General features: G+C 38.1%; 5 protein-coding genes across 12 annotated transcripts; 2 read left to right on the top strand and 3 right to left on the bottom strand.

The window, feature by feature from the left end:
* Nucleotides 1-178: 178 nt before the first annotated feature.
* LOC114730558 (chalcone synthase 1) lies at nt 179-15,673 on the bottom strand. Of its 2 annotated transcripts, none has more exons than XM_028917652.1 (3): nt 15,614-15,673; nt 2,168-2,301; nt 179-1,316 (listed from the first exon to the last, which is right to left on the bottom strand). In XM_028917652.1, exons 2-3 carry the CDS (start codon nt 2,286-2,288, stop codon nt 328-330), a joined length of 1,110 nt encoding a protein of 369 aa, XP_028773485.1. In that variant the 5' UTR covers nt 2,289-2,301; nt 15,614-15,673; the 3' UTR covers nt 179-327. The 2 variants fall into 2 exon arrangements, with proteins under 2 accessions (XP_028773485.1, XP_028773484.1); XM_028917651.1 differs by lacking the exon at nt 15,614-15,673 and adding an exon at nt 15,474-15,501 and having other exon boundaries at nt 2,168-2,349.
* On the top strand, nt 1,305-17,522 carry LOC114730557 (chalcone synthase 1). Of its 6 annotated transcripts, none has more exons than XM_028917645.1 (3): nt 2,167-2,241; nt 15,451-15,683; nt 16,300-17,522. In XM_028917645.1, the coding sequence occupies exons 2-3, from the start codon at nt 15,506-15,508 to the stop codon at nt 17,289-17,291; spliced, it is 1,170 nt and encodes a 389-aa protein (XP_028773478.1). In that variant the 5' UTR covers nt 2,167-2,241; nt 15,451-15,505; the 3' UTR covers nt 17,292-17,522. The 6 variants fall into 6 exon arrangements, with proteins under 6 accessions (XP_028773481.1, XP_028773478.1, XP_028773483.1 ...); XM_028917650.1 differs by having other exon boundaries at nt 2,223-2,241; nt 15,573-15,683; XM_028917648.1 differs by lacking the exons at nt 2,167-2,241; nt 15,451-15,683 and adding an exon at nt 1,305-1,339 and having other exon boundaries at nt 16,319-17,522.
* LOC114730561 (chalcone synthase 1) lies at nt 5,242-15,675 on the bottom strand. Of its 2 annotated transcripts, none has more exons than XM_028917655.1 (2): nt 15,648-15,675; nt 5,242-6,456 (listed from the first exon to the last, which is right to left on the bottom strand). In XM_028917655.1, the coding sequence occupies exon 2, from the start codon at nt 6,443-6,445 to the stop codon at nt 5,468-5,470; it is 978 nt and encodes a 325-aa protein (XP_028773488.1). In that variant the 5' UTR covers nt 6,446-6,456; nt 15,648-15,675; the 3' UTR covers nt 5,242-5,467. The 2 variants fall into 2 exon arrangements, with proteins under 2 accessions (XP_028773488.1, XP_028773489.1); XM_028917656.1 differs by lacking the exon at nt 15,648-15,675 and adding an exon at nt 6,934-7,196.
* LOC114730563 (chalcone synthase 1-like) lies at nt 11,357-12,929 on the bottom strand. Its single transcript, XM_028917657.1, is given in 4 exon segments — nt 11,357-12,070; nt 12,073-12,096; nt 12,099-12,527; nt 12,673-12,929. Coding segments are annotated over 4 exon segments (1,161 nt in total). The 5' UTR covers nt 12,851-12,929; the 3' UTR covers nt 11,357-11,540.
* A 2,113-nt stretch (nt 17,523-19,635) lies between the features above and the next one.
* Nucleotides 19,636-26,185, top strand: LOC114730567 (uncharacterized). Its single transcript, XM_028917661.1, is given in 10 exon segments — nt 19,636-19,754; nt 20,794-21,778; nt 22,098-22,176; nt 22,179-22,709; nt 22,799-22,885; nt 23,989-24,195; nt 24,559-24,656; nt 25,560-25,659; nt 25,753-25,851; nt 25,940-26,185. Coding segments are annotated over 9 exon segments (2,241 nt in total). The 5' UTR covers nt 19,636-19,754; nt 20,794-20,801; the 3' UTR covers nt 26,003-26,185.
* The last annotated feature ends 992 nt before the right edge of the window (nt 26,186-27,177 follow it).

The raw sequence follows: 27,177 nt of genomic DNA, 5'->3' as shown, positions 1-27,177 counted from the left end.
TAGATAGAAATGAAATTGACTCTCTGAAAGTTCGTAGCATCCAAACAATAAAAAACAGGATAGCATGCAATATGAAATGAAGCTTTATTTTATAAGACGCTGGTTGTTTAGATATTTTATCGCAAATATAAGCGCTCTTTCATGTTTAATTTTTTTTAAAAAAAAAACTCGACATCATAAATAAGTTGATACATGATCATGAAATCTTTCCGACAAACAGTTTCATATCATTAATATGGAAAAATTGAAAAATTAAATAAGCCCAGGTCCGGCTGAATTGTGGTATACGGTGGTAAAATCGAACTAAGCAAAGATACATCCGGCCTTTTAAGAAGCCATACTGCGGAGAACAACAGTCTCAACAGTGAGCCCAGGCCCAAACCCAAACAAGACTCCCCAGTCAAGGCCCTCGCCAGTAGTCTTGAGCCCATCTTCCGCGGACTTCCTCCTCATCTCGTCCAGAATGAACAACACGCACGCGCTCGACATGTTCCCATACTCACTCAGCACGTGCCTCGTCGCCCTCATCTTCTCCGGCTTCAAGCTCAGCTTGGCCTCCACCTGGTCAAGAATCGCGGGCCCACCTGGGTGAGCGATCCAGAAGATGGAGTTGTAGTCAGAGATCCCCAGTGGCTGGAAAGCCTCCACCAAGGCCTTCTCGATGTTCTTGGAGATCAGTCCCGGAACGTCCTTGAGAAGATGGAAGGTGAGCCCCACCTCGCGCAGATGTCCGTCAATGGCTCCTTCACTGTCTGGTAAAATGGTCTGAGCGGTCCACACCATCTCAAACAGAGGCTTCTCCACGGGGAGCGGGTCAGAGCCGACAATGACGGCGGCCGCACCGTCTCCGAAGAGGGCCTGCCCAACAAGGCTGTCCAGGTGGGTGTCGCTGGGGCCGCGGAAGGTGACGGCGGTGATCTCGGAGCAGACGACGAGGACACGAGCTCCCTTGTTGTTTTCGGCCAGGTCCTTGGCGAGACGGAGGACCGTGCCTCCGGCGAAGCAGCCCTGCTGGTACATCATGTAACGCTTGACGGAGGGGCGGAGGCCGAGGAGCTTGGTGAGCTGGTAGTCGGCGCCGGGCATGTCGACGCCGCTGGTGGTGCAGAAGATGAGGTGAGTGATCTTAGACTTGGGCTGGCCCCACTCCTTGATGGCTCTGGTGGCGGCCTCTTTGCCCAGCTTGGGGACTTCCACGACCACCATGTCCTGCCTGGCATCCAAAGAAGGCGCCATGTACTCGCATATGTTTGGGTTCTCCTTCAAGATTTCCTCCGTCAGGTGCATGTACCTCTTCCTGATCATTGACTTTTCGCCTGAAATTGGGTTGCAATGACATGTTAGTTCAATCATACATATCAAATATTCAGACAAAATTTGATCTATATGGATCTGTTTCGTGAAATCAACAGTTTCGCTTCATAAATTATTACATTTTCTTGAGAGTCTGGGTTCTATTTCCATCAAGCATTCAACGACTTTCGTCTCATCGAGCAAAACTTGGGGTCAAACATTCCGGGTTAGGATTCGATTCTTTTATCTCGATCGGAAACCACTTCTTTTTCTTAATTGTTATTAATTAGTCAATACTCGCGCTTGTTTTATGGGACTTTTTAATATCAATAAAATAAAACCAAATGAAAAAGGAGACATCTATGATTGTACGAAAAGCCTTCTGCGCAAGAGGGGCAGCCATATATGTCTCATAATAAAAAAAATACTACTTCCGATCCTAATTATAAGAGTCAGTTGACTAATTTGAGAAAATTAAAGAAATAAGTTAGTTAGTTATTTGTCTTAAATAGGTGTTATCTTTCCTAAAATATCCTTATAATCAAGTATATTAACTAGAATTCTTATTATTAGAAGGAACTACTTTGAAAAAAAAATATAAATATGAGAGATAAAGTGGATTGGGGTCTTATATTTAATACCAAAATAAAAATCAAATAGAGTCTTATATTAAAGATCGGAAGTAGTATATAGCGTGGTTGAAACAGTCTTGTCTTTCTGCTTCAATTTAACAAGTCAACTCCCCTTAATGAACTTTGAGGAGTTAAACAAGGGTAAAACCATGCATACGCCTTTTATAACAGAAACTACCACTCACAAAAAGAGAAGGATCAACGAAGAAAAGAAAACAAGGATCGAGATTAAAGAGACATACACATGCGCTTGAACTTCTCTTTGAGCTCAGTCTTGTGCTCGCTGTTGGTGATTCTGAAGTAGTAATCAGGGTAGGTGCTCTGATCCACGCAGTTGGGTGGAGTGGCCGTTCCTATGGCCATCACGGTGGCCGGCCCCTCTGCCCTCTGAGCCTTTCGGATCTCATCAACGCTCACCATTGTGTTTCAATTCGCTCTCAGATAAGGAAGCAAAGAAATAGGTAGGTGGCTAAGCTAGTGAGTGTTGGGAGATAGAGAGATGGGGAAGGAGAAGAGAAGAGGGTTATATTTATAGGTAAGGGAAGGAAGGAAGGAGGGAGGAGAGATGGTAGTTGAACATTCACCTGCGTGGCAGTTTGGTGAGAAAATACCGGCCTTACTTTATAGACTCTGTTCTTCCACTTACCAAACTGCTATTGCGCGCGCCCACCTACTCAGTCCTCAATCTTATTATTCATCAACCCCTTCAATTTTTGATTGCCCTCATGTGTCCTGTTATGGAAAATAATCACATTGAAAATATGGCCTCACAATTAAAACTTTTTGATTCGTCGTGTTGTTACGAGAGATTAATATCTTCCATGAAACTTATTTTGTCTGGTCTTGGTCCAATAAAAATAATATATTTATATGAAATTAACAAAAGGGTCTTTATAACTTTTTTTCATATAAGTATGTTTATCTCGTTGACTTTACCCTTTTCATCCAACGACTAGAGTTGTTGTCCGTTCAGTCATGTCTCTTTATACTATTTTTTATTCTAATTATAAGACCTAGTTGACTGATTTAAGGAGATTAAAAAGTAAGTTAAATTATAGGTGTTGTCTTTCCTAAAATATCCTTACTAATCAATTATATTAGTTAGAACTATCATTATTAAAAGGACTGTCTTGAAAAAAATGCATAAATATATAAGAGACAAAATAAATTGGGATTTTATATTTAGGATCAAAATAAAAGTCAAATAGGATTCTTATATTAAGGACTAAAGGTAATAATACTTTATTATTATTGCTTAGTTGCGTATTGATTTGTTTTCAGTAATGTTTTCTTCAATACTTGATATATGTGTGTATCTGTGTGTGCGTGTCAAAGTTTGTTCTATATATTCATCTTTCTTTTTCTATTATATCCGTTAAAGGACAAAAGATAATTTTGAGGGAAAAAATATTAAATTTTAAAGTTAAAAGTAGTGTTCGATTTAGTAGTAATTTTAAATTATATGAAATAAATACTTCTCTCTCAGGAAATATGAAATATTTTTTATTTTATGAACACATTGGATGACGTATATATATAAATCGTAATTGCGAATAAAGATTGTGGGTCAATAGTGATACAATGAAAATAGTCAAAGGAAGATTAGAGCATGATAAGACAAGAATAATAAATAAATATATAATGGCCATTTCAGCTTTAATTTTGGACCAATGAAAGAAGAGGAAGAGTTAGATGGAGCGAATAAAGGCAACTACCCACTCTTGATGTTGCTCGGCCTTCCCTGAAACATCGCTTCCTTTCTCGTAACAACCTAAGTAAATAAATTTATCCCTCTGTGCTTACCAAAGTTATGTCTTCTTAGACGCATGTGCATGATATATGAACACGTTGAATATGCATCGATTATCGAATTGAATATATTTGTTGGTGCTCACTCGCTAAAAAAAATAACTGCTACTTCCGTTCCTTAATATAAAATCCTGTTTGACTTTTATTTTGATCCTAAATATAAAACCTCAATCCATTTTATCTCTTATATTTATATTTTTTTTTCAAAATAACCCTTCTAACAATAATAGTTTTAGTCAATACACTTTATTAACAAGGATATTTTAAAAAAAGACAACACCTATTTAAACAAATAACTAATTAATTTACTTCCTTAATCACCTCAAACTAGTCAATTGACCATTATAATTAGACCAGGACCGGAGGTAGTGTTATTTAATTGAAGGGCCTCATGCTGCGAAGTCTGGCCACGACGCCACGTTATTGGATGCCACAAAGCCTGACTTCGGGAATCAAAGCTGGTAACGTGTTAGTCAGGAAATTGATTATTTACTGAAATACCACCATGATTTTAAATACAAGAATTAGATAGGTTTTTAAAATATTAAAAAATTAGTTAAGTCAGTTATTTGTTATAAATGTGTGTTGATCTTTCTAAAATTATCCTCTTCAATCATCAATATTGGATGATTAAATTATTTCTTGATAAGAACCTTTTGGTAATTCACAGGGATATTTTCAGAAAATATTAGAGATAAAGTGAATTAAGGTCTTATATTTAATTAGAATCCAATTCAACGCCAACTACCTACTTATTAAGAACCGAATAGTACTCAGCACATCATCAATTCTTTTTAGCGTTTTGGTCCTAGCTTATAGAGAGAAAGTGTGCGTTTGATGATAATTAGGGTAAATGAATAGAGTGGTTTTTTCCTCTGCTTTTTTTTTTTTGGTCGGGGAACTACATTCAAGTTTCAGGAAATAAATTTAATTACCTTAAAATACATCAACAAATGACGAGTAAGCAATGACAAATTTTAATATAGAAAAGACAATATGTTTAGGTTAGTCACTCCTCGTTGACACTTTATGGTAATTAAATTTTTTTCCTGGAATCTCTTGGTAATTCTCTCTTTTCTATCTTTGGGTCTGAAACAGTACGGTAGTTTAAATAAATAGATCCCAAAAAAAAAAAACAAAGGAAAAATTTCTCTGGCCGCACTTGTTTACCAAGATAGTAATTTCAATGTGACCAGTTGGTAAGGCTTTGAATCAAGCAAGTGAGAGTAAAACTCACGTCAAATGCATATATTTTCCCACTTTAGTAATTAAATTGAAAGTTAAGAATACTTTTTTGGAGAAAAAGGTTGGTCAAGAAACAGAATGATATCAACAAAATCTCTTGTAATAGTTTACTAGCTGCTTCTTCCTCACATCGATTTTATGAATCTCCATTAATAAGATTTTCAATAAAAATAAATAAATGTACCATAAAGAAGATTTACAAGATTCCCAAAGGGTTCAAGTGCTTCCTAAAAGAAGTACACAAGGTTCATGGAAGCTGGTATTTGGGAAAACAGGCCTTGCGACTTGGTAAGTGGTATAGAAAACTACATGTTATTCTGATTGTTTGTTAATTTAACATTGCAATTTACAAGTGCCACATGAAGTTTTGGAAAAGCACTCTTATATGAAGGAACTAACAAAGAATACTTTTTTTCTCGAAACATAAGGAAACAAGTGGAAGGAACACGTATATATAGATAAATGGAAGACCTAAAACTGGGAGGCTCTTATGCTGCCACACTGCGAAGAACAACAGTCTCAACAGTGAGCCCAGGCCCAAACCCAAACAAGACTCCCCAGTCAAGGCCCTCGCCAGTAGTCTTGAGCCCATCTTCCGCGGACTTCCTCCTCATCTCGTCCAGAATGAACAACACGCACGCGCTCGACATGTTCCCGTACTCACTCAGCACGTGCCTCGTCGCCCTCATCTTCTCCGGCTTCAAGCTCAGCTTGGCCTCCACCTGGTCAAGAATCGCGGGCCCACCTGGGTGAGCGATCCAGAAGATGGAGTTGTAGTCAGAGATCCCCAGTGGCTGGAAAGCCTCCACCAAGGCCTTCTCGATGTTCTTGGAGATCAGTCCCGGAACGTCCTTGAGAAGATGGAAGGTGAGCCCCACCTCGCGCAGATGTCCGTCAATGGCTCCTTCACTGTCTGGCAAAATGGTCTGAGCCGTCCACACCAGTTCAAACAGAGGCTTCTCCACGGGGAGCGGGTCAGAGCCGACAATGACGGCTGCCGCACCGTCTCCGAAGAGGGCCTGCCCAACAAGGCTGTCCAGGTGGGTGTCGCTGGGGCCGCGGAAGGTGACGGCGGTGATCTCGGAGCAGACGACGAGGACGCGAGCTCCCTTGTTGTTTTCGGCCAGGTCCTTGGCGAGACGGAGGACCGTGCCTCCGGCGAAGCAACCCTGCTGGTACATCATGTAACGCTTGACGGAGGGGCGGAGGCCGAGGAGCTTGGTGAGCTGGTAGTCGGCGCCGGGCATGTCGACGCCGCTGGTGGTGCAGAAGATGAGGTGAGTGATCTTAGACTTGGGCTGGCCCCACTCCTTGATGGCTCTGGTGGCGGCCTCTTTGCCCAGCTTGGGGACTTCCACGACCACCATGTCCTGCCTGGCATCCAAAGAAGGCGCCATGTACTCGCATATGTTTGGGTTCTCCTTCAAGATTTCCTCCGTCAGGTGCATGTACCTCTTCTTGATCATTGACTTTTCGCCTGAAATTCCGTAACGTCAGCTATTAGTTCCAGATCTGAATCAATAACTGGGATTGTATATATTTTGTGGTGTTTGACTTAAATTATTATATATATATATATATATATATATTGTCATCTAAGCATTCAGCAAACTTTAATTCGAAAGCTTAGCTTCGTAGATAACTCTGCCAAACATAAGTTTTAGGATATACTTAATTGATTCGAGTAACTTTTTCATCGTCCTGCGAAGAAAGCAATAATAATATAGTTGCTGCTATGCTCAGCATTCTTGCATGTCATTTATTTGGATTTAACTACTAGCTTCCTTTTCGGTTTATACTCCATTCCCATATTGTTTGTGCCTGTTTCTTTTAGCGAAACAAGATAGCCAGAGAAATAATGTGCTAAAAACACAAAGGAAGTCATATGTTAAAAGAGAAGATACACACGCATTCCATATATATGTAAAATGAAAAGAGAGAGACAGAGACATACACATGCGCTTGAATTTCTCTTTGAGCTCAGTCTTGTGCTCGCTCTTAGTGATTCTGAAGTAGTAATCAGGGTAGGTACTCTGATCCACACAGTTGGGTGGGGTGGCCGTTCCTATGGCCATAACGGTGGCCGGACCTTCAGCCCTTTGAGCCTTTCTGATCTCATCAACGCTCACCATCTGGCCTCCCTGAAAGCTTCTGATGGACAAGAGTGAGTAATATCGGGATTGTTTGATAGGAGGTTGCGCAGAGAAGTAAGAGAGAAGAAGAGCTAATACATATCACAGGCTGAGTTGCGAAGAACATGTTGAAGGATGAAGGGGTTTTATAGGCGTGTGAGGAGGCTGAAGAATGAATTGAGAAGGTAGCTGAAGACCACGTGGATGGAGTTTATCTAACATTACGTTATTATGATATTAATAATGGTAAGGTTACAACACCACTACTTGTTTTGGAACTAAAGAGTTTGGTGGGAAATATTGGCGTTGCTTTGTAGACTCCGTTCTTTCTTTCTTTCGTGTGCGCACCAAGTCAACATCTATTTTTTATGAAACCCCCAGCCAACCATTGTATTCTTTATATCAGTTTTCTTATTTTTAATTGCAAAGATTTGACCTTTTGACCCACCACTAAAGTTGGACTTTTCTTCACTTTTCCCCCTTTTTTTCCTTTAAAAAAAAAATAGGATGCGTTAATTAACTAACACGTTACGTGACGTCAAAGTCACTGCTTTAAACTTCGGCGATATCAACGTGTTCCCGTTTCACTGTTAAAAATTTTATATAAGATTTTAATTTAATTTCTTAAGTTTAAACGTATATTTTTAGTCTTTCAGTCTTAAATTTTTTTAAAAAATGATGACATTAAGATTTTAAATATTAATAAAACATTCTCAAATGTTAAGATATTAGGTTTAATTTTTAAAAAATTCATGATTGTTACAAAAAATAATCATTGAAATCTAATAATTTTAGAGTTAAATAACCAAATATATGTTTTTTAAATTTAAGAGACTAAATAAAAATCTTGTACAAAATTAAAATACTAGATATATACTTTAACCAGGTTTTTATATAAGAACGAAGTTCTTCTGATGCGTTATAATCAGCGCCAGAAGAGGAAGATAGCGGAGATTTCCCAATTAAAATTTGTGTCGTGTCCTGACAAATGGAATGCTTCCGGTTAATTCGGGCCTTCTACTTTGCGCACGAGTATATTTTACTTCAACACCATCCGTACTATGGGTGATCAATGATGTAATTTTTCCATAAATTTTATATTATATAGTTATAATCACGCCAGAAGAGGAAGATAGCGGAGATTTCCCAATTAAAATTTGTGTCGTGTCCTGACAAATGGAATGCTTCCGGTTAATTCGGGCCTTCTACTTTGCGCACGAGTATATTTTACTTCAACTCACCATCCGTACTATGGGTGATCAATGATGTATTTTTCCATAAATTTTATATTATATAGTAAAATGTATGGGACCTAGCTTCTTGTTGGCAGCAGGAAATAAATGAACACATGACATGTTACGTGGCCTAACAGAATGACAGTTCCGTTTAATCGGTTTACGTGGGTATTCATAATTAGGACCGGAGGAGTATTATATAGTAAAATGTATGGGACCTAGCTTCTTGTTAGCAGCAGGAAATAAATGAACACATGACATGTTACGTGGCCTAACAAATGACAGTTCCGTTTATCGGTTACGTGGGTATTCAGATACCGCACAACATCATTCGGAATATCCGCCTTATGTATTGTTTTGATTGACATGTGTGAAAATCTTTTTGGATTAAAATTTATTCTTGCTCCTGAACTTCGTGCAAATGAACCTTTTGTGTTTTGTTTTTAATTCTACTGTGTTAAATTAAAGTGTAAGAAATTAGAGTAATGAAAAAGTTGCATACCTATAAATTACGGCGTCCGAGCTTTCAAATAAATAGCAAGAAGAATAAAAAGCACGGAGATTGGAGTCTTCTCTGGTGTACTTTTTCACAATTGTAAATAGGGCTGTGTGTGTGTAGATCTTAGATTTCCATATTGCTTAGCCACAAAATTAGTGGACAATGAACCATTTAATACAACATGGCTTTAATTTATCCTTTCAAACATGATAATTTTTTTTTTGGGCCGACGATGGTGATGCATCTCATTCAATTTTTTAACTTAATTATTTTAAAGAAACTGCTCTGATTATTACCCTGTTTTTGTCTTTAATTATGCTTATAACGAGGAATTGGAAAAAAAAAAGAGAGGGTATTTTTAAGCACAGCAGTAGCAAGTGTTTTTTTAACCACTTTGAAAAGTCGTTGTTGTAGAACGGGTTGGTGAAGATAAGGATGGAATTAACAAAATTAAGGGAAGTTACTTTTAAGAACGAGGATCATGGAATTGATTTATATTTTAAAATATATTATATCTGAAAATTATTTAGAAATACTGACATTAGGACAAAATATAAAGTTAGGTGACAATAATTTTTATTAAATTATTCTTTGTTGAATTTAATTTCAAATATCTTAATTGATGATCGATATGGTCAAAAGAAGACAACGAATCATTATGGGGCAATATTTCAACTCTGGGCCAATGAAAGGAGGCGGGGCAGATTAAAGAAAGGCAGCTTCCCGCTATTTACTTCCAACCTTTTCAAAAACAATAATTAATCAAAATGTTCATTATACTATTTTCATATAAGAACTAGTTTCACTTTCACTTTGATTCTATATATAAGACTCTAATTTATTTTATCTCTTATATTTAATCATTTTTTTAAAAATAGTTCTTATAATGATTGCACATGTTAAAAGTTTTATCAAATAATGGTTATAGCTAATACACATGATTAATAAAGTTATTATAAGAAAAACAACACCTAACTTAACAGACTTTCTTAATGTATTTAAATTAGTCCACTAGCTTTTTATTATTAAAAACCAGAAGTATTATATATGGTCTTTGCTATTCTTAGAAAACAGCTAACTCATTCATGCATATAAGGTTAAATTAATAAGAAGGTAGGCGCCAATGCATTGAATTTGGATGTTATATTTTATATACATACATATATATATATATAGATGCCCTAAGTATTATATAAAGGACATTATTTAGCTAGCTTGGTGATGAGGTTTGACCATGTTAACATGCAGAGACCTGCAATAACATGTTAAATGAGTTTTGACAAAGATTCTTGAGAATTTTATTGGTTACATTATAATGCAGCGGAGTGGTCGCACTGGGGGTAGTTACATTCTTGCGAGTTTCGTAAAAGGTGTAATTAATTAAGATTCTCATATGGATAAGCACTAAAAACTTTTTGAACCTAAATATTTAAAAGCATTAGACGGCAATCATCATAAATAAATTAAAGAGTGCAAACACAACTAACAAATGATGGCAGTATTATATATAACATTATTATTATTATGATTAAACTTAATTAATGACGAATTCAAAGTTGGCGGGTCTATCACATCTTTTTTATATCTCAACTATAAGGTTAGTGCCTTAGAGTCTACCCATATAAACTGGCAGCTATATGTGTATTTTTAAACAATAAAGAAATCATATTATGTACTACCTCCGGTCTTAAATATAAGAGCCAGTTGACTAATTTGAATATATTAAGAAAACAAATTAAGTTAGTTATTTGCAATAAATATGTGTTATTTTTCCTAAATATTCCTTACTAATCAAGTTTTTTTGGTTAAAACCATTATTATTAAAAGGACTATCTTTAAAAAAAAAGAATAAATATGAGAGACAAAGTGAACTAAGATCTTATATTTAGGACTAAAACAAAAGTCAAACGAGATTTTATATTAAGAACCGGAGGTATAATATCAATATAATTGACGGTACAGTCAAGTCTTGGACCAAAACTGGAGTAACACAAGAACCCATTCTATCATTTGTATTATACATCCATATGTCTTTCAGCAACGGAACTGTGATGGAAGATTAGTCCTTCCCGACAAACATATCCATAACTAATATTCTAACCTAAATTCTTTAACACGTGCTTACCAACAAACCCAAACACAACGATCTAGTTCTACAGATCTATTTTCTCTCCACTTATAGTTTCAAATGCGTATGGAAGATATTGCCTACCCCGATAGAGCTTTGGTCACACTGCTGTTTATTTCGTTACGGAATATTATTAACTTACTCGCTTGCTCTAATGACTAGCTAATTAATTTGCCGATGTTCTGTTCCTCAAACGGTCAAGCCGCCACCACACTCTCTCCTCTATTCATATATGTGTGTGTGTGTGTGTGTGCCTTTGATTTATAACCCGTCCTTACTTTTAATCCTCAAACCTCTATCGAAAGCGAAGTGATTGCATCTAATTATAAGTTTTAGAAGATATATATGAAAAGAATTATAAATGAAGCTTGCAGTAGTAGTCTTATATATGGAGAACGTTGTGTTCATCTTATTTTCGTAGCTCCTTGCTGTGAATAACTTTGCAATATACAAGTTATAATTTGAAATTTTAAAAACCCACAGGTACATGAATACACAGTGCATAAACAAATTTTTCTCAAAAAAACAAGTGAAACATAATGGCAAAGAATGCTCTTAGTTAAGGTTTCAGGCGGCTATGCTACGGAGAACAACGGTCTCAACGGTAAGTCCAGGACCAAACCCAAACAGGACACCCCATTCAAGTCCTTCCCCGGTGGTCTTGAGCCCATCTTCCGCGGACTTCCTCCTCATTTCGTCCAAAATGAACAACACGCAGGCACTCGACATGTTCCCGTACTCGCTTAGCACGTGCCTCGTCGCCCTCATCTTCTCTGGCTTCAACCCCAACTTAGCCTCCACCTGGTCAAGAATCGCAGGTCCACCTGGGTGAGCGATCCAGAAGATGGAGTTGTAGTCAGAGATACCCAATGGCTGGAAGGCCTCCACCAAGGCCTTCTCAATGTTCTTCGATATCAGCCCGGGAACGTCCTTGAGCAAATGGAAGGTCAGGCCAACTTCACGAAGATGTCCATCAATGGCTCCTTCACTGTCTGGCAAAATGGTCTGAGCCGTCCATACCAGCTCAAACAGAGGCTTCTCCACGGGGAGCGGGTCAGAGCCGACAATGACAGCGGCCGCACCGTCTCCAAAGAGGCCTGTCCCACAAGGCTGTCCAGGTGGTGTCGCTGGGTCCGCGGAAGGTGACGGCGGTAATCTCAGAGCAGACGACGAGGACGCGAGCTCCCTTGTTGTTTTCGGCCAGGTCCTTGGCGAGACGGAGGACCGTGCCTCCGGCGAAGCAACCCTGTTGGTACATCATGTAACGCTTGACGGAGGGGCGGAGGCCGAGGAGCTTGGTGAGCTGGTAGTCGGCGCCGGGCATGTCGACACCGCTGGTGGTGCAGAAGATGAGGTGAGTGATCTTAGACTTGGGCTGGCCCCACTCCTTGATGGCTCTGGTGGCGGCCTCTTTGCCCAGCTTGGGAACTTCCACGACCACCATGTCCTGCCTTGCATCCAAAGAAGGCGCCATGTACTCACAAATGTTCGGATTCTCTTTCAAGATTTCCTCCGTCAGGTGCATGTACCTCTTCTTGATCATTGATTTTTCGCCTGAAATGTCGAAGGACACGTTAGTTCGATCATATATGGTGTAAATATATTCAAACACACTGGATTTGCAAATCTGGGTGTACAAGGTTAACATTGTTACTTCCCAAAAGCAGGATTAACAAATTGCTGGATAAAGAATACTTACACATTCTCTTGAATTTTTCTTTGAGCTCAGTCTTGTGCTCGCTGTTAGTAATTCTGAAATAGTAATCTGGATAAGCACTCTGATCGACACAGTTTGGTGGAGTGGCTGTTCCTATGGCCATTACTGTGGCTGGCCCTTCTGCTCTCTGAGCCTTGCGGATCTCCTCAACACTCACCATGTTTCCCCCTGTTATTGTCTTCTCTAAAAACAAGAAGAGAGATCGGACGGAAAATAGAATACTGTGGGGAGCAAAGAAGGTTATGTGTTATGAACTTGTTGAGCGAAGAAGCTGGGATTGGATCTATCCCTTATATATAACTTTTTGAGCACGTGCATGCTCTCTACCAGCATGAAAAGCTGTGGAAGTTGCAGGCTCGTGGTGATGGCACGAGTTTGGTGGCAAACTTAACGCATGGGTTCGTAGACTCGTACCAAACCATTATCTAAGTGTGACTTTTCCTTTTTTTAATAGACGAAAAAGTGATTGTAATATACACTTGGGGTTGAATAGTCAAGACATAGAATGAGGATATTAGAATTATATTCACATGGGTCAAACTATGCGTTTTGGACCGAACGGGTGGGTTGGTGGGTCATTACGGAGGATTTGCAAGTGGACTCTACACTGTAGGGCATCGTTGATAGAAGGCAGAGCATGGAGTCAAAAATAACGACCAATTGGAAACTGCACACAAACAATCAATGCTGTTTCCTTCATGGCGGCCTTATATATGTTTATTATTAGTTAACACCGTATTAATCGAAGTGATTAAGAATACCTCATTATTAACGACTAAGTCATGTTTATATATATGGAGGCGACTTTTTAAAATCAGATCCACATCCACATGTAAGTTTAAGCGCATTTTCGATGGCTGGCCGAAACAATTAAAATATTTGAGAACTCATAGCCGGTAATATTCTTTCTCTAGTTTATGACCGAGTACTGCTTGATGTGCACGTATTTATATATCCATCTTTGTTCAAAGTACCGGTCCCAAAGCTTGATGATTGCTTGTAGCCTAAGTCCTTTCTTTTCCTTTGAAAAAATCACGATCCCTAAAATATTTAATTTGACTGGAATGGTTCTACTTTGAAATAAAGTTACTTTTTGAAGCATGCAAAATGAACAGGCACGTTTTGTACGTTGCTTCATTATGAATTTGATTATACGTTAGACTAGAGATAAGATCGAAGCCAATGAAGCATAATATATATAATACGACCAAAACAGATTAATAAACAAAGGCATTTTTAAGCTCGGAAGAAAAGCCTTTGAAGACACTAATATTCAATACCAAATCATTGTTTATTATCTACACATTAGACTTGGGAAAATCAACTAAAGGGTGTAGTTACTTTATCTTATACGCGGTCTGGTTTGTCATAATATCAGTAGCAGCAATTACTATCAATTTTAAGTGCATCATAAGAAATTTAAATCAATAGAATAAATTTATATAAAAAAAATCAATTCGATATTCTGAAAATTAAAGTATTTGATCTAAGTTCCGCACCCACGCACGAAGTGGAGTTTGAGCCCAAAATTCCATGGTCAAATAGAGCGAATCTGAAACAGTCATATGCAATTTCGAGTAATATTAATATTTAAAAAACGCATAGCACTATATATTAATAGCGAAAACATAGATATGTGTATTTTTATATATTACTATCTATGGTCCTAAGAATAAGATCTCATTTATAGACAATAAACAAGATCTTATAATTAAGACGGGGTAGTATATTTCAACTTACCATTAACAATCGAATGTGAATAAGGGGCGCTGTGTTGGTATTACGAATTCATCTTTAACCATATTACGCAATCTGTTTTTTCTTTTCGAAAAAAAAAATTCCCATGCCTGGCTCTAAATATCGCCATCTATCATGGTCACACCCTTTTGTTTAAATTCACACAAGTAACAGGTCAAATGTTCCATCATAATTAGGATTTTTTTTCCTTGCCACATGATCCCTTATCATAAGATTAATTTATTTGTTTTAATAATGCTTCGACGTATCAATAATTTTAGCTCAGGGCTAGGTACCAAAAAAAGAAAAAATATAAATCATTTTAAATATTAGTATATATACGAGCGTATAATCTTGACAAGTTGACAATCCAACCGTCCACCTACCAAGACACAATTAATATATAATTAATACGAACTACCTGCTGAATTATACTAGTACAATACGCACATGTAGCTCCATCTAGTCCACGAAAATGCTATACCAACCTCGTTGTATTGTTTTTTCTTTTTTGGGCTCGTTAGAATTCAAAAGCTAAAGGTAATACTAGACTTAATTTAATTTACAAGTTTTCTTATTTTATCAGCTTATTTGATAAAAAAATAATTATTGTGAGATTTTAATTTAAAATATCAAGACGAGTCCATTACTTGATTTTGATGTTATCGTTAAATGGTGACTGGGCGATTAGAATATAAGAAACTTGAAAATTGAAATTCTGCTTAATTTATTTTATTTTGTGGGGAGGAAAACTCAACGAAGTAACAGCGAGTGGAAGCGGTGGTGCTACCAAACTCTGGTGTCACGTGGGGTTGAGGGCTTGAAAATGCATCTCTATGGAAGAGTTTAGCGAGGCACGTGACGTTCATCTACCCCTCGGCTCATCAACTTCCACCACAAACCCTATATAAAAACCCACCTTCCTTTCCCCTACCATTTCGCAGCACACACCCTTTAGCCCCTCTGGCACCGCTCTCATTAATTCATACCTGCAAGTTCTTCTTCCCGTGATCTGTAGGGTAGGTTGCCCTCCGAGCAGATTGCTACCAAATACTTCCAAAACTCAGAAAAAGACAACATGGTGAGCGTTGATGAGATCCGAAAGGCTCAGAGGGCAGAAGGGCCGGCCACCGTGATGGCCATAGGAACGGCCACTCCACCCAACTGTGTGGACCAGAGCACCTACCCTGATTACTACTTCAGGATCACAAACAGCGAGCACAAGACTGAGCTCAAAGAGAAGTTCAAGCGCATGTGTATGTCTTTTTAATCTCATTCTCTTTTTTGTGTTTGGTAGTGAAGATGTATATGGTTTTGCCTTTGTTTAGTTCCTCAAAGTTTATCACGGGGAGTTGACTTAGCTTACTAAAGGGAAACAGGGACTAGACTGTTTCAACCACGCTATATATCTTTTTTATTATGAGATATATACGGCCGCCCTCTTGCGCAGAAGGCTTTTTTGTAGAATCATAGATGTCTCCTTTTTCTTTTGGTTTTATTTTATTTATATTAAAAAGTCTCATAAAATAAATAAATAGGATTAGAGTTTAATATTTAAGATCAAAATAAAAGCCAAATAAACTCTTATATTATGGATCGGAGGTAATAACAATTTGGGGGAAAAAAAAGTGGTTTGAGTTTTCGATCGAGATAGAAGAATCGGAATCTTAATCCAAAATGTTTGACCCCAAGTTTTGCTTGATGAGACAAAAGTGGTTGAATGTTTGATGGAAATAGAACCCAGACTCTCATGAAAATGTAATAATTTATGAAGCGAAACTGTTGATTTCACGAAACAGATCCATAGATCGAATTTGTCTGAATATTTGATACGTATGATTGAACTAACATGTCATTGCAACCCAATTTCAGGCGAAAAGTCAATGATCAGGAAGAGGTACATGCACCTGACGGAGGAAATCTTGAAGGAGAACCCAAACATATGCGAGTACATGGCGCCTTCTTTGGATGCCAGGCAGGACATGGTGGTCGTGGAAGTCCCCAAGCTGGGGAAAGAGGCCGCCACCAGAGCCATCAAGGAGTGGGGCCAGCCCAAGTCTAAGATCACTCACCTCATCTTCTGCACCACCAGCGGCGTCGACATGCCCGGCGCCGACTACCAGCTCACTAAGCTCCTCGGCCTCCGCCCCTCCGTCAAGCGTTACATGATGTACCAGCAGGGCTGCTTCGCCGGAGGCACGGTCCTCCGTCTCGCCAAGGACCTGGCCGAAAACAACAAGGGAGCTCGCGTCCTCGTCGTCTGCTCCGAGATCACCGCCGTCACCTTCCGCGGCCCCAGCGACACCCACCTGGACAGCCTTGTTGGGCAGGCCCTCTTCGGAGACGGTGCGGCAGCCGTCATTGTCGGCTCTGACCCGCTCCCCGTGGAGAAGCCTCTGTTTGAGATGGTGTGGACCGCTCAGACCATTTTACCAGACAGTGAAGGAGCCATTGACGGACATCTGCGCGAGGTGGGGCTCACCTTCCATCTTCTCAAGGACGTTCCGGGACTGATCTCCAAGAACATCGAGAAGGCCTTGGTGGAGGCTTTCCAGCCACTGGGGATCTCTGACTACAACTCCATCTTCTGGATCGCTCACCCAGGCGGGCCCGCGATTCTTGACCAGGTGGAGGCCAAGCTGAGCTTGAAGCCGGAGAAGATGAGGGCGACGAGGCACGTGCTGAGTGAGTATGGGAACATGTCGAGTGCGTGCGTGTTGTTCATTCTGGACGAGATGAGGAGGAAGTCCGCGGAAGATGGGCTCAAGACTACTGGCGAGGGCCTTGACTGGGGAGTCTTGTTTGGGTTTGGGCCTGGGCTCACTGTTGAGACAGTTGTTCTCCGCAGTGTGGGTGTTAACTAATAGGCCCAATAGCACACTGGAAATGAAATGGAGGCCCGGTCGTGAATAATTTATACTGCTATTTCCCCTTTTTGGGACCCTCTGGGATGTTCTTTTAATTTTTTTTACAATGCACTGAAAATGTATCCGCTTTATTTATTAAAAGTTAGTCTGTCTTGATTTAATGTGGTCTATGTAGAGTGCAAAAGAGTTTGCAATATAAAAATTACGATATTGACGATTTACATGACATTAACTTCTTTCCTAAGTTTCGAACTTTTAATCCCTCTTGTAAAGCCAGTCTATCTTGAATTATTCAAGGCAATTCTCCACCCTCGCACCACGACTCGCAATACATGGAGCGCAGCAAGTGCCAAAAGTAACAATGCAACTTAGAGGGTATTTGGGGTAAGATCAAAATCATGGTTTCAGAAGTGCTTTTACGGTATACAAAGTAAATATGTAGAGAGTTTACCTCGATTTGTAAAAAAATACTTATGAAAAGTGATTATTAGGGTATCCAAACACCCCCTTAGTGTGAGTCAAAGAACTTCTAAATCAGCAAAAATGATGATTTTGTTACGTCTTTAATTCCAAATTTCCAACGTAACCTTAAATCTTTCAAAATACTCATGGGTATGAAACTGAATTAAAATAACACAAAATTGAATATTCTTACATATATGTGTGTGTGCAGAACAGATGTGGTGGAAAGCCGTATAAGAATATAGAGAAAATTATTCACAGTCCCTCATAAGAAAATTATATACATGTATAATTTTCCTATATTTCTTTTAATACCGATGAATTCTAAGGGATTAAAATTTACAAAGCAAAACTTTTACTCTAGTTGATTAAATTTACAAGTCTAGATGGGTCATTTACAAGTTAAACCTATAAAAGTTAGCTATCTTAACATCTCTTAATATTAAATGAAATTCGGGAGAGCTATTATAATTACTTTTTTAATCTTAAATTTATGAATATTTTTTTGAATAATATATGGGAAAATATCACAGCTAAAGACAGTCACTAGCCTATGACTAGGGGTGTTCACGGGACGGATCGGGACCGGGACAGGCCCGTCCTAGTTCCATCCCGATGAATAGTAATGGGACAGATTTTCTGTCCCGTGTCCCGACCCATCCCAGGATTGTCCCGGTCCTGGTAGGGACGGGACCGGGACGTCCCGAAATTATTATTATTATTTTTAATTTTTTTAATTTTTTTTAAAAAATCTGATTTTTTTAATTATATTTTTTTGAGCTTAAATCTTATAAAAACATCTTTTTTATTTGTTTGGGCACTCTTAAACAAAAGCTCAAAATATTACATATAATAGTCATTAAAAACTCTAAACAAAAGCTTTTAACACAATAAAAACTTGCTAAAAATTATAATCATCAATAATCTCAAATCATTAACAAATATAAAAACTCTAAATAAATATATCCATAGTTCTATACAATAGTCTCAAATCTTAAAAAAATATGAAAAAATGATATTATATAAAAAATTAAAAAAATTAAAAAAAAAGGAACCGGGACGGGACGACCCCGTCCCGTCCCGGTCCTTTTTTTGTCCCGTCCCGTCCCGAAAAATTTTGGGACGGATCCGTCCCGTCCCAATAAGATTGGAACCGGGACGGGCCGGCTTTGAACACCCCTACTTATGACACGGGAAAATATCACAGCCGCGTGCATGCAAGAGGCAGCCAATAGAATTTGTAAAGCAAGGCCAACCTCACCTAGAAATCATCGCAATTGACTATATTTTTTTCTTCTTCTCACAAGTAACCTCCCATTGAAAATAACTATTTCTCTGGTTCTAAATATACAACTCATTTTATAGTATAAATTACACTGCGAATTGAGTTTTATATTTAAAATCGAAGGGAGTACTATTCATTCCAAGCCATGTAGCAGTTGCAAGGCGACATTCAAGCTAAAATATATTATTTGGACTCATTGAAGTATTAAAAAAAAATAATTTACTCATACATATATTAAGTGTCCGTTTCACCGCTTGGTATGAGGAAAATGGAAGAAATGAGATAAGTGAAAAATTTTAATGAAATTGATTTAAAAAATTAGAAAAGAAGAGTTAAAAACTTAAATTAATTTTGTTTGCTCTTTTATTTTATATCTTCTTTTATCAAGAATTTATATTTATAATCGGTAAAAATGCAGCTGGTTTTGATAGGCATTCTTTAAAGGGAATAGGCGGGCTCTGCACGGGCCTGGGTCCTTTTTTTTTTGGGTTTTTACAGGATAAGTTTTATGCGCAGAAGCAAAGATGTTTTTGGTTTACCCGACGAATGCTGGTTAGTAAACCGACCCGACATCTGGCCGAACACCAGATCGTTGCAAGCGATGGTGATCCGCAATGCGCATACATCCATTGGCGAATCGATTCAGCGCAGGGGCTTATCACCATCATCGTCCTTCGGGGTACGTTCGAGTTTCGAATCCATCCGATAACTGGGTAATATTCTCTTTTTCCCTATATTTTCCGTTATTTGTTTTTAAATTTCGAATCGATCAAATATTCAAGTAATCTTTATTCTCTATTTCATCTTATATTTTCTGTTTTGGTGGATTCTTTTTTGTCCCCCTATTTTTTCTGCGGTTCTTTTTCTTGTGCTGTCCTGTCACTTTTTCATTTTTCATCGTCATCAAATTTTCCCGTCTTGTTTGTTGGGATTTTATATCCTTTCCCGTTAGGATGTTTGCTTTCTTTTATCTGAATAAATAGATGTAGCAGGTTTCAAGATTTCTGTCGTTATTCAAATTCATTTTATTTGTGTATTTTGTGGGCGTCTACTATTTATTTTCACAAAAACTATTGTCAGACCTTATTCTGGGTTGTTTAAAAAAGTTCAATGCATGCATTGGTCTCTTATTTTCAGCAAGCATCAATATACTACTGTTATTATCTCTCAGTACTTTTGTTTGATTCTTTTATGTGGGAAGTGTAATACAAAGCTGATTACTCAGTGTAACAACTTTAGTTTAGCAACTTCCTTTCTTCAGGTTTCGTCGTATTCATTTTTCTTTTGATGAACTGGAACTGCCTCATTTAGCCCCCCTTCCTAATTTCTCAAAATCTCTTCTTTTTGCACACAAAGTCCTTGCCCAGGGATATAAAATTCTGAGTTACTGCTTACATTTGCTTGGATTCCATTTGCCAGTGCTAAACATAATTTCCGAGTCTGCCTCCTCAGCCAATAAAGTAAAATAAAGATTTTTGAAACAGAAATTCTGATTTCATCCTGTCTTGAGGGCTTTAATTTCTTGACAATTGCTTATCAGTCCATGGAGTAGCTAGGATGCCACGTTAAGATCTTCCCATTCATGTTCATATCAATCTCTTCCTCTTTATTCATATTGTCAGGCTTATATTATTTTCCAAGCATTAGCATATTGTGGAGTTCAGCTGGTTGTTTTGGATTTATTTTATTTTATTTTTTTTAATGGTTTGCTCGTTCTTTATATGACTGGCTTGAACTTTGTATGTGATACAGAAGAAAATATGGAGGATATGGAGATTGATCAAATTGTGGATGTTCCTGACACCCCTGAGAGATTAACTAATAGGCATTTTGGTCGAAAATATGCTGGTAATCCTGATGTTTGTGTGAATGAGAAGGGAGAGAGGGCTCCCCCTGTTGCTGAAAACAGTAAGAACGGAAGATTGGCTTTTTGTCTTTCAAAGAGCTCAAACAGTGGTGAAATGAATAACTGCATAGCTGCATCCCCATCAAATAATTCTTGTGCTTCTCAAAATGCTCCCATATTTAGGAGGTCCCAAGCTGACAAATCTTTTAGTAAAGAGTTCGCATATACAGCTGGATCTGAGAAGATGGAGAAAGGGAAAAATATATGCCTTAAATTTCCTTCTAACTCATCTTCCGGTGGTGATGGGGGTGTTACTGTCTTTGATTTGACTGAAGAAAATGGACAGCCCCAAAAACTCAAACCATTTTTCTCACGTCAAGGATTGAACGATAATGCAACTGAAACTAAGAAAGACGGGAAAGCAAACACTGGGAAATCTCCTATATCTTGCATCCCTGATTCTTCAAATATATCTAGCAATGTCTTAAGAGGAAAGTGTAAAATAGATGATAAAACAAATCCATGCTCAAATGTAACTGTTGATCGTGGAAAGAGTATTGATCTGTCTAGTGATTCTCATCAAAAAACTGAAAAGCAGGTGTCTTTGTCTCCTCGCCTTATAACCGCCCCAAGATTCAGAGGGCAGAAGAGATTGGTGCGAAATGGCTGTATCTCACCTTATAATATTGCAGCTAGAGCAAAACAATCTGCTGAACAGAATGATGTTGAACAGGGCCATGTGGTGGATGATGTTTCTGGCAACACAACTTCTCATGCGAGTATCAATGATATAGTTGCTGAAGAGAGAAGCAGTAACAGAGTGAAGGGAAAAGGATTATTTATCCATCCTTCAAGTGTGCATGATGCCAGAACTATCAACACAGCCAGCAGGTAGTGCTACTGTGCTTTATACAATTAAGTGTTTGCTAATGGAAGCTATTGGTTAGTATTACCTTTGCTAAGAAATCTTCATTAAAATATTTGTTGAACTGGGTTATTGACACCTATCCTGATGAAAGTGCTGTAGATCTAGATGCTAAATCATAAATATCTGCAGAATAAATATGAAGAGGATGTAAACGGATGTCATTTGATGAATCCACATTAAGTATTCCTTATGATTTTCAAAATGTTTGTATCAGCTCTATTACGTCTGCTATGTATTAACTCCAAGGCTTTGAAATTTTACGACATTTTTTTGCTACTTCAGCAGCCCTATGGATAATCATGAAGAGGCCAGTGGTACCAGTAATGCCATCAGAAATTCGCATGAAAGCTTTGGGGATCAGATGGTTTGACAATGACACGTAACTGCAGAACTACTCATTGGCCCTTGCATGATGTAACTGGGCATCGTTCAAGGAGAGGTGTAGATTCTGAAAGATTTATTACGACACAATGTAGGAACAGAGTGGGTAGAAGAGAAACTGGGAGCAGTCAAAACACTATGGATAGGTATCCTCTAGAAAATCATGCAACTTCTTTGATCATTCCTGATGCTGAACAGTCAACTAGACCTTGTAATACAGCAGACAAACTGACTAAAAGGCAAAGGAAAAATGCATCATCTTCTAGAAATCTTAATCCAGAGATTATGATTCTTGATTCGCCTGGGGAATCATCAACTATAAGCTCACCTCAAAGTCCTGAAGTTGTCGAGGTGTTACCTGGATCAACACACATCAACAGAGCATCCCATGATTCAGATGACATGAATCCTATTGATTCAGATACTCGGGCTAGACAGGTAGAAGCAGATGAGATATTGGCCCGTGAACTTCAAGAACAACTATATCATGAGGATTCTTTTGATGGGGGAGAGGTCAGTTATTTACTAATTGTCACTTTGTTCTGGTTGATATATTCTAAGCATATGCTTCTTATTACTGGCATTTGTCATATGTAATCCAGGATATTGATGAACATTTTGCATGGACATTGCAACATGAGGAGGAGCTTCTGCATACATCTCTTGAGAGTCACCATATATCACACCCTGTAAGCTTCTGTGTGTGTGTGTGTGTGTGGAAAAGATGTAAGGAGTTAGCGATAGATGCTTCTAATTTGGAACATGACCTTTAATGTATGTCTACTGTGCGAGGGAATTAGTTTCTGTTATTAGTAGTGGATACCTCGAGCTCAACAACACCCCCCCCCCCCAAAAGAAAAGAAAAGAAAAGAAAAACCTCTGCAGCTATGATGCTGAAATTATTGCTTATTTTCTTTTCACTCCACTCTATGCCTTCTTCCACGCACAATGGGGGGATAGGAAGGACGTGCCAAATCAATCTCATGTTACATGACCATGTAAAAGTCTTTTCAGTAAAAGGGAAACACTTTGAATAATAAGACTTGGTGTTTGGTGGTAACTTATTGGTTTGAAAGCAATGATAATTGGTCCTTTTTTGTTACAAGTTAATCCTTTTGCATATTATAAATTTTAAAAAAAATATTATGGACCGTTTATGAATGCTAACATGTAAAATTATTTTTAGAGGTGCCTGCCATTAAGATGCTTTGTAATTCCACACCCATACCCTTGTGTATGATAGGGATCTGTTGTAATGAATATGAAATAAAATGATGCCTTTTTCCCTTGTTATGATAGGTTATAAGGAAAACACTGAGCATCATAGTTTATTCTGGTAGAGACTACAGAGACAAATAAAGATGGATGGCTTAACCTCAACACTACACCTCTTGCTTGATTATGGAAAATGATTATCATGTTGATCTAACATACCAAACTTAAGATGAATTAGATAACATTATGTGATAAAAAAGTTAATAGTCTCTTTCCATTTAAAAAGTACATGATGTTTTCACAAAAAAAGAAATGTTATGCTAGATTTTTTATTTTATTTAATGGAGCATGAAATGATGTTGGATTAGTGTAATATTTGGAAATATGATTTTGTAAGAAATTCGTCTTGTAAATTTTACTTGAAACTGGTGTCAATTGGTCCCTTCTCTCTCTCTCTCTCACACACACACACAAAAAAACACAGGTCCACGTGTACTTTCTGTATAGGTAATTGCTTTTGCCATTCATGCATTGCTACTTAACATATTCTCTTGAATCTTTTATTTTAATTATATAGAGATGGTTGTCAAGGGCAACCTCAAATAGACAGCCTCGTTCCCGGTCTCACCAAAGTCCTTCAAATAGAAGGAGAGCCGTTCCTCATGTCCCTCCCTCTAGTAGAGTGTCACAGTTGAGGAGTCGCATTTTAAACCGGTCTTCAGTACCTGCCACTGCAACCAGAGGAAGACGTCTCCGGTTTCCTGTGGATATGGACTTTGACATGGTATTTTCATTTGCTTTTCCCCCCAGTTCTATTCTTGTTTCTTTCTTCAGTCTACTTCTCTTGGATGTTTTAACATCTTTTAAGGTAACTATGATGATTGTTTGTGTAAGACAAAAATGTTTCTCATTACACGAGATGTTGTGAATATTCTACTATTGCCTCCTCATTTTCTAGAGGGTATTGCTCCCTTATTTCCTAGAGCTGGTGTGCTCTTTTATTATAATAGGGTTTAATGTTGAGTGAAAACTTACTTCAGGTAATATCAGAGACGAATCTAAATTTCTGTATCACTTGTCTCATGAGTTTTTGGGAGGATTGTATTGGGAGTAAATTGCTAACACAGTAATTACCTTTCTTGTTCAGAGACTTGATATCTTGGAAGCATTGGAGGATGCAGTTGGAGATATTAGTGATATGGGAATTGCTGAAGACATATTTCAAGCTCACCGAGACTTCAATGAGTAAGCTTTTTATGATAAATTTGTGGGCATCAATTAATTTCTTTGTCGTGTTGGTCAATTATTTATTTCTCCATAAGAAAGGACGTCTTGAATGCAATTGTTCCTTGGTGTATCTGTTCTGTGTGGATGAAAAATGTTAGGAATCAACGTGCTTAAGAACATTCAAGAGGAAATGTATATTTTTTTTGGTTGACAACTGAGGTTTCTATTTAATTACTTTAAATGGACGTAGTAAGCTTTGAGTTCCCCATGAATGTGATGTCAAAATGTAGCAGTCAAATGTTCAGGAAGTTAACTTTGCCCTGGTTTATGCTTTTCATTTTTGTTCAGTAATTCCTATGATGGTACATCTGGATTAAGAAGCTTCAGGAGCAATTCAGGTCCAAAATGGAGTTTCAAATTTTTTTTTTTTGGGTTAAGACGAAGTTCTTTCTTTACGTTAAATGCAAGGATTTTGAGTATGATTACTTTCATTTCTGGACAATATTCCATTAATCCTCCTCAACTAGAGAGATATGGGTACTCATGGCCGATTTGGTTTACTACTGTGCTGCTGCAACCCTGCAAGAGTCGCTACCTCTTTTATAGCCTAGTTGGGGTGACATTATGTTGTCTCGCTGTTGTAGCCGAGTTGGAGTGATATTGTGTTGTCTTTTAGATATATACTTTCAGTACCCTTTCACTTGCTGAATTTTATTATTATTATTATTTTTTTTTTGGCCTGAATTCACTTGCTGAGTTGACATGCTTGCCCATTAGCATAGCTGTAAGGAACATAAATTTAAGGGTTAATATCGATGTTTGTCCTTATAATTTAATCGAATTTTGGTTTTGGTTCTTGTAGTTTCAAATTGTTGGTTTTAGCCTCTATAGTTGAAACGTTTATTTCTTTCATTCACACAGAAATGACTATGAAATGCTGTTGGCCCTTGATGAGAATAATCACCAACATGCTGGTGCATCTGTCCATCAGATCAATAGTTTGCCGCAGTCCACTATACAGGTAATGCTTACATGAGCATAATGGGATATGCACTTGAATGCATATTTGAGACTGACTCACTGGTTAATGTTTCTCTCATTTTTGTTTTGTTAGACTGACAATTTCCAAGAGTCGTGCGCCATATGTCTTGAGATTCCAGTTACGGGAGAAGTGATTCGTCATCTTCCTTGTTTGCACAAATTTCACAAAGATGTATGACCTTCCAGCTAATCTTTATTCTATTTTTTTCTTCTGGTGAGGAGTAAATTCTAAACCTGCTAACTAACCTGCATTTTGGCAGTGTATTGATCCTTGGCTCCGTAGAAGGACCTCGTGCCCAGTGTGCAAGTCATCAATCATCTAATTCAGTTTACCTTGCAACTTAAATTGTCCTGCTGCGATGGACTTTCTTAGAACTCTCATTTTTGTCCGTCAAGGTAATGCCGAGCGAGATAAAAGTGTAATGAAAAAATGATTTCTTTTGCAGTTACACTTTTGACTGAGATCTCGGGAAAAAAAATGGAAATCGATTATTTTTGCTTCCTCATGGTGTTGACGTCCCTTTCTTGCCTTTGAGACTTCTAATTTTTGAATAAATATGTTAAGAGTAGCAGACTTAATACTGGTTTTGTTATCAACGCCTGCTGGTCCTTTAAGTCTGCAAATCAGTGGAACGTTTGAAGTTCACGCAGTTGTTTTTTTTTTTTTTTTTAAATAAAATTTTTGTTATATAAATAATGGAAATAAAAGTATTTTGATCAAAATAAATTTGCGCATAGTTTTCCCTTTTTTTAAATTTTGGATATAGAGCGTGTGATTTTTTGCTTTAGGGTTTGAATTAATAGTTTAGACGCAACAGGATTTATTTTTATCCTAAATAATAACTGCGATGTTTGTAATTCAAATGTGCATGTACCATATTATTTGGATTAAAATATAAGAAATACGTTGTGATGTTTAAAAGAACTCTTTGGATCTTGAAGTAGCGTGCTGGCGAAGATGGAGATGGAGGTGTACGGTGCAGCTGAGAGAGTGATGGTTGATTACTTGTGAAAGGTGATCCCTGTGGAACCACGAGACCTAGCACAAGTGGCAGGTACTTGGGTTGCTTAAGCATCCGTCCCAGGTTCGATCCGAGGGTGTGTATGCAGTAGGAATCATGGCCAGCGCTAATGCCTTTTTGGGACCTCTACAGTGCGTTTCGGATTAGTCTGAGCCTGTCGATGTGCCTGGAAGATGGTTTTGGCTTAGGATAACGGGGGAAGAAATTCAAAAAAGTGATCCCTGTGGAATGAGCTAAACCTGCCAAGGAAGTTAATGGATAAAGAATAAATGTGGATGGATCAGACTGGGACATGGCAGTGTACCGTGGCGGAGGCAGGAATATGGAGGAAGTTTTTTGTTGGGGCGTTTAAGCTCTATGAAACAGCAACAAACTTATTGTAGTGTGTGTCATCAACAATAACAATGGCAGACGGTGGAATGGGAGAAGCAAATGGATGTGCACGGACGCTTTGGCGAGTTCCCTTGGGTATTCAT

The sequence above is a fragment of the Neltuma alba genome, unplaced genomic scaffold, assembly GCF_004799145.2.
Source record: "Neltuma alba isolate B1F8T4 unplaced genomic scaffold, ASM479914v2 tig00012743_pilon, whole genome shotgun sequence".
Taxonomy (NCBI): domain Eukaryota; kingdom Viridiplantae; phylum Streptophyta; class Magnoliopsida; order Fabales; family Fabaceae; genus Neltuma; species Neltuma alba.
Note: the sequence above shows the minus strand (reverse complement) of the source record. Positions and strands in the feature narration are given on the sequence as shown.